This window comes from Leuciscus leuciscus (genome assembly GCF_965113295.1).
Source record: "Leuciscus leuciscus genome assembly, chromosome: 3".
Classification (NCBI taxonomy): domain Eukaryota; kingdom Metazoa; phylum Chordata; class Actinopteri; order Cypriniformes; family Leuciscidae; genus Leuciscus; species Leuciscus leuciscus.
Window position 1 is genome coordinate 28,074,557 of NC_138727.1, and position 7,045 is coordinate 28,081,601.

The 7,045-nt window shown below is 39.7% G+C and overlaps 1 protein-coding gene across 1 annotated transcript; it reads left to right on the forward strand.

Moving 5' to 3' along the window:
* Nucleotides 1-2,922: 2,922 nt before the first annotated feature.
* LOC309495584 (piggyBac transposable element-derived protein 4-like) lies at nt 2,923-6,479 on the forward strand. Its single transcript, XM_082165369.1, has 3 exons — nt 2,923-3,146; nt 4,036-4,122; nt 4,346-6,479. The coding sequence occupies exons 1-3, from the start codon at nt 2,998-3,000 to the stop codon at nt 5,949-5,951; spliced, it is 1,842 nt and encodes a 613-aa protein (XP_082021495.1). The 5' UTR covers nt 2,923-2,997; the 3' UTR covers nt 5,952-6,479.
* The last annotated feature ends 566 nt before the right edge of the window (nt 6,480-7,045 follow it).

The window sequence follows — 7,045 nt, forward strand, 5'->3', positions numbered from 1 at the left end:
GTTGCCAGCAGGTGGCGCTATGACTGTAACTGAATATGAGCATGGTCATGTGTCCAGGACAGAACGCTTATCAAAAGTGTGAAGTTTGGCGCAGATTGGACATTGCCTTCTTGAGTAACAACAACATCCTGTTTCATTGAATTAGCATGCTTTAGCACTTAGCTAAGTATTGCTAGCATGTTTTAACATGTTTCTAGCATGTTTAGAAGTCAATGGCATTTTTAACATGTTGCTAGAATGGCATCAACGTGTTAAACATGACACTTCCTGTTACCAGTAGGTGGCGCTATTACTATAACTGAATATTCTCATGTAGATGTGTTCAGGACAGAACGATTATCAAAAGTGTGAAGTTTGGGGCAGATTGGACATTCCATGCCTGAGTTACAGCAAATTCCTATTTAATTGCAAAAATAGCATGCTTTAGCACTTAGCTAAGAGTTTGCTAGCATGTTTTAGCATGCTTCTAGTATGTTGTTAGCATGTTTAGCACTTGCTGGCACTTTTTTATATGTTATTAGGAGTCCATAACAGTGTTAAACATGTCACTTCCTGTTGCCAGCAGGTGGCGCTATGACTATAACTGAATATGAGCATGGTCATGTGTTCAGGACAGAACGCTTATCAAACGTGTGAAGTTCGGGGCAGATTGGACATTCCATGCCTGAGTTACAGCAACTTCCTGTTTCATGGCGAAACATCGAAATTTGTCAGGCCGCCGAGGACCCGCCCTTCGACGAAAACTCAAGATCTTCGCAATTTAACGTCGCAAAGGCCTTAAGATTACACTCACCAAATTTGAAGATGATCAGATTAAAACTGTAGGAGGAGTTCGTTAAAGTACGAGGCATGAAAATGGCAAAAACTGCACAAAAATCTGAGAGGAAGTTCAAAATGGCTGACTTCCTGTTGTGTTTAGGGCTATGCTCCAAGAGACTTTTTTGTAGGTATTAGGTGATTACATGTATGTACCGAATTTCGTGCACGTACGTGGAACGTTGCGGGAGGCGCACTCCGTTGAACTTTTATAGGTGGCGCTATCGAGCCATTTTGCCCCGTCCAATTCTGAAACCTATATCAGATGTAAATTTTCGCCAGTTCTGACGCGTGTGCAAAGTTTTGTGAGTTTTCGAGCATGTTTAGGCCCTCAAAAATGCAATTAAATGCGGAGAAGAATAATAATAATAAACAGAGCAATTCCAAGAGGGTCCTCACACCATCGGTGCTCGGGCCCTAATAATCCTACCGAAAACAATAGGGCCTTCGCCCTTTCAGGGCTTGGGCCCTAATAATAATAATAAATAATCCTACCGAAAACAATAGGGCCTTCGCCCATTCAGGGCTTGGGCCCTAATAATAATAATAATAAATAATCCTACCGAAAACAATAGGGCCTTCGCCCTTTCAGGGCTTGGGCCCTAATAATAATAATAATATTAATAATAATAAATAATCCTACCGGAAACAATAGGGCCTTCGCCCTTTCAGGGCTTGGGCCCTAATAATCCTACCGGAAACAATAGGGCCTTCGCCCTTTCAGGGCTTGGGCCCTAATAAATAATCCTACCGGAAACAATAGGGCCTTCGCCCTTTCAGGGCTTGGGCCCTAATAAATAATCCTACCGGAAACAATAGGGCCTTCGCCCTTTCAGGGCTTGGGCCCTAATAATAAATAATCCTACCGAAAACAATAGGGCCTTCGCCCTTTCAGGGCTTGGGCCCTAATTAAAGCTGCAAGCAGCGATGAAAGGGCCCTCGCACTCGTGCCATCGTCACTCGGTGGCTTTAGAAAGACAGAGCATGGTTGGGCAATGTGCATTTAAGGAGGTATATATAGTAGTTGCTAGCATGTTTAGTATGTTTCTAGCATGCTTAGTACACAATAGTTCTGTGGTTAGTACTGTATTACTGTTTTAACCATGTCAGTTTCTGTTGCCAGTAGGTGGGGCTATGTCTACATCTGAATATCGCTATGTAGATGTGTTCAGTGCAGGACTTTTATCAAACATGTGAAGTTTGGGGCAGATTGGACATTGTATGCTTGAGTTACAACAACTTCCTTTAGCATTTCTTGCATGTTTTATGATGTTTCTAGCATATTACATATTCATTTTGGGGTAGATTGGACATTGCATGCCTGAGTTACAGCAAATTCATATTTAATTGCAGTAATAGCATGCTTTAACACTTAGCTAAGTATTTGATAGCATGTTTCTAGTATGTTGCTAACATGTTTAGCAGTTGGTGGCACTTTTTTATATGTTATTAGGAGTCCAGAACAATGTTAAACATCACTTCCTGTTGCCAGCAGGCGGCACTATGACTATATCTGAATATGAGCATGGACTTGTGTTCAGGAGATAATTCTTATCAAACGTGTGAAGTTTAGGGTAGATTGGACATTGTATGCTTAACCCCCTGAAGTCGGCGGTATCGCCGGCGATACCAGCTCGCTTTTTTTTTTATCAGTTCAAAAGAGATTAATTTTGCTCTGTTGACTTTGATATTACAAACACGTGTCATACATCAATCGATTCTGTTAAATATATATTATTTTTGTGTATACTCACAATAAAAACAAAGTGTTTTGCTTTTTGACAAATAAAGAAAAATAAACACGAAGCGAGTTCTGCCTTCTCTCTGTCAGTGTAGTCCATTCTGAAACGCGTCCGAAAATGAACAATAACTCCGCGAATCCTTCTCACACAGACACGTGATATATGTCTTTATGAAGCTTGAAATCTCTTCTTTTAAACGAAGTAATTTATATAAAAAACAAATATTCTCAGCTTATGTAATCCGTTTGAAAGCAAGGAGAGGTACCGTTTTTCTTTCTGCCTCATTATCTCTTTAATGAGCTGAGGCCGCCACGCCTCCGGCGCTATTCACATGGTAAATAGTTTAGGTAATCTATTTGCATCGCACACGCCCCCCGATCAATGCCATAAAAACACAGTCTCTTCATCTGATTCACTGATAGTTCATCGCGCTCCGAGGATGGCACGTTTCTCCGGTAAAGACGCCCTTCAGATGATTCTGGACAGCGAGGAAGAATTCACCTTTTCCTCAGAGGAAGATTGCAATTCGGACGATGAACGGGTGCATTTTCAAGAGCGAATTGATCCCGCCGAGGATACATGTTCTGAGTAAGTTGTTTACTGTTATATAATTATTTTTCTGATAATATAGAACTCATATGAATTTTCAGACTATATTTTGCCTAGTTTTGGCTAGCTTTTGACATCTTACAGGAACGATTGCCTTACAATATCCCTAACATTCGTGTATACGCTCAAGTTAAACTTTTTTAAATGTAATATTGCTCTTTAAACATATTTGTATATGAAATATATTTCACTCAGTTTTGATTAGCTTATGACACTGGTTAAAATGCTAAAATACTGCCTTATGCGTAATGTAGCATGTTTGTGAATATCTGCTTAGGTGTAATGTGATTTAGTGCAAATATATTTCAGCCTCTGGTAAAATATGTGATAGGCTACTGTCTAAATACATTATATTTTTATATAAATGTTCGGTTTTGGTTAGCCTATGACAGTGTTTATCATGCTTCAATACTGCCTTATGCGTAATGTAGCATGTTTGTGAATATCTGCTTAGTTTATATAATGTGATTTAGTGCAAATATATTTCAGCCTCTGGTAAAATATGTGATACTGTCTAAATACATTATATTTTTATATAAATGTTCGGTTTTGGTTAGCCTATGACAGTGTTTATCATGCTTCAATACTGCCTTATGCACAGATGTTTGTGAATACAGGTGTACATTTTTTAAATGTAGTGTAGTGATCATTCGCGAACGATCCGTTCATTGCGTGCGTCACTAAATGCATGCGGTGTATATAGCCCATCAACAGATACTCGCAGTGACGCGGTCTACGGCCCATAAATAGATATTTCTCCATCCTATGGCCTATCAACAAAACATTGTGTGTCCATAACCATCAATTGCTCATCAGTTTACTTTGAATAATGTATGCTAACAGTTTTACTTTGTTGTTGTTTGTTTAGGAATGTGTCAAGCTCTCCTTCTCCAGCACCCCGCAGAGGGGCACGCAGGTGTCGTTCAGTTCTCAGTGCCATCGAGAATCATACTGAGTAAGTGCATAGACGTAATATTTTACAGATGAAATGTAGCCTGATTGTGTTTACAGCGTCATAATATAAAAGTAGCCTACCTATTCTTGAGTGAAATGACAAAAAAACGTTGTCTTTTTTTATCCATGGCCATTAGTGATCGATAATGATAATACAATTTCTTTGATTGTGTTATCAGCATGCTCACGTGTTTTTTTTTTGTTTTTTTGTTTTTTTTTTACAGATGTGACAATGAACATGTCCAAGCACCTGTCCCGAAGAGAGCCAAGGCAACCAAGCAGGCAAGCAACAGGCAGTCCACTCTGGCATGGAAAACAGAGACTGATGTTGACATGGTTCCACAGACTGTGCGCTTCCGTCCTGCACGGGAAACTGGACCACAACTGAGCCCTGTTGACTCACATTCACCCATGAGTCTATTCAAACAATTTTTTTCAGAAAGTGCTGTCTCAACTCTGTGCCACAACACCAATGCCCAGGCTGCCAAGGCAACTGCAAAGGGCAGCAAATATAAATGGACAGATGTCAGCATCAGTGAGATGTACCGCTACATTGGGTTGCTATTTTACATGGCCATGGTGAAGGTCAGCTCCATCAGCGACTACTGGCGGCAAAGCAGTGTTTTCTCCGTACCCTTTCCAGCTACAGTTATGTCCCGGGACAGATACCGCATCATTTCATGGAATGTGCACATGAGTCACCCAGATGCAGATATGGATAATGACAGAAAGAGGGGCACACCTGAACATGACCGTCTTTGCAGGGTCAAACCTCTCATGGACACGATCCGTCAGGCTTGTAAATCCATCTATCATCCTAAAAGAAACTTAGCTGTGGATGAAAGAATGGTGGCATGCAAAGCACACACAGGTATGACGCAGTACATGAAAGCCAAGCCAACCAGATGGGGTTTCAAGTTGTTTGTTCTTGCAGACTCATCGAATGGATACACTGTGGACTTTTCTGTGTACACAGGAAAGAACAACTTTCCCACAGGCCATGGACTGTCATATGATGCTGTAACATCTCTTTTAGACCACACATTTTTAGGTTCTGGGTACCATGTGTACATGGACAATTTTTATACAAGTCCAAAGCTCCTCAAAGACTTGTTTGCAATGAAGTTTGGTGCATGTGGGACTTACAGGGACAACAGGAAGGACTGCCCTCGGAATGCAGCTAATTCACTCTCTAAAAAATCTGCCAGGGGATCCATCAGGTGGATTCGCGATGGTCCTCTTGTATTTGTGAAGTGGATGGACACACGAGAGGTATCTGTCTGTTCTACCATCCATCCTGCTTATACAGGAAACACTGCGCAGAGGAGGGTGAAAACGCAAGATACATGGAGGACAAAGACATTTCCATGTCCTGCACCTGTGACTGAATACAACAAGCACATGGGGGGCGTTGACCTGTCTGATCAGCTGATACAGTACTACACAACACAGCACAAAACCATGAAGTGGTACAGAAAGATTTTTCTACACTTCTTGGACATTGCTTCCACCAACTCTTTCATTGTGCACAAAGAGCTACATGGTAACTTGTCCCATAAAGAGTTTATGGAGCAACTTATCACAGAGCTCTGTGGTGTGTCACAGAAAACGGCACCAAAACGGACCGATAGTGACCATGTACCGGTTCCAGGAGCTGAGCTGACTTCAGATGACAGGGATGTTGCCACAGTTGGTCGCCGCTCATGTGTGCATTGCAAAGCAGTGCGTGGTAAAAAGCAATTAACACCATGGAAATGCCAGGCATGCAATGTTCACTTATGTCTTCAACTGAACAGGAACTGTTTTCAAGAGTGGCATAAAGATGTGTGACTGTGTTCAGATGTGTGTGCTCTGCTGACCACCTTCCACTAACCATCAGAGTTCAGAAATCATTCTGATATGTTTTTTTGTTGTTTTTTTTGCTCACATTTGATTCGCTTAGAGCCCGCATCAACGGGGCATAAGCATTTACTGTGAGATACCTGCCTTTACTTTTGTTTATTTATCGCTCACAATTGCTTTGTTTATAGCCGACTGATTATTTTTTTATTTACTGTAGAATATACAGCCACATCAAATAAGCTTTTGTTTAGCAATTTCTGCTCATATGTTCTATATATATATATATATATATATATATATATATATATATATATATATATATATATAAAATACAATTTTTGTCAAAAATAACGTCATCAACTAAGATGTTAGCTGTTCCAATGTTGGCTATATTCAAACTAATGAATACATATGATAAAATGTAGGCCTATAATAATTTTTTTTACAAAGAAAGAGTACACTTGAAATATTGTTGAAATTGTAATTATTGTTGTAATTGTAACCTTTTTAATAAAATAGCAAAACATATTTACAAGATAGATGTAAGCAAAATCTTAAATGGTCAATAAAAGCCTTCTTCTAAATATATCTTTTGTCCTTGCATTGTGGCTCAGTCAGTGTCACACCTGAATGAATGGCTAATTATGCAAAGTGGGTGTATTCTAAGGTGTAAACCACTCCTCCTTCACGCCCACCTCGCATATTGGCTTTGCAAGCAAAACCCGTCTTACACAATTTAAATCAATGTACTGTTTTCTGTGAACGATAAAGCAAGACTATTTTCACATAATTTTGAAGCCAGAACCCGAAGCGATAACATCCATTTGTCAAAAGTCGTATTGACGCATATTTAGTATGAGTTTTGTGATCTTGTTTCAGCAACTTTCATTTTTATTTTTTTCAATAACCATGCATAAACATTATTCTCTTAAAAATACAAACATCTACATACTTGTTGCTCACATATTATGCTAGCCCTGTTTGTGCTATATAGAGTGAATTTACACCTTTGCCATTAACATGTTTATAAATAACTGAAAAAAGCACTAATGTCAGGGCATGTCAAAACATCCCAAGGGCCC

What these genes read in the sequence shown, in the direction of transcription:
- LOC309495584 (XM_082165369.1), top strand. Translation starts at nt 2,998, where the DNA reads ATGGCACGTTTCTCCGGTAAAGACGCCCTTCAGATGATTCTGGACAGC. An exon ending in GCCGAGGATACATGTTCTGA is followed by an intron (nt 3,147 to 4,035) that starts GTAAGTTGTTTA and finishes TTGTTTGTTTAG; the next exon opens with GAATGTGTCAAGCTCTCCTT. An exon ending in GCCATCGAGAATCATACTGA is followed by an intron (nt 4,123 to 4,345) that starts GTAAGTGCATAG and finishes TTTTTTTTACAG; the next exon opens with ATGTGACAATGAACATGTCC.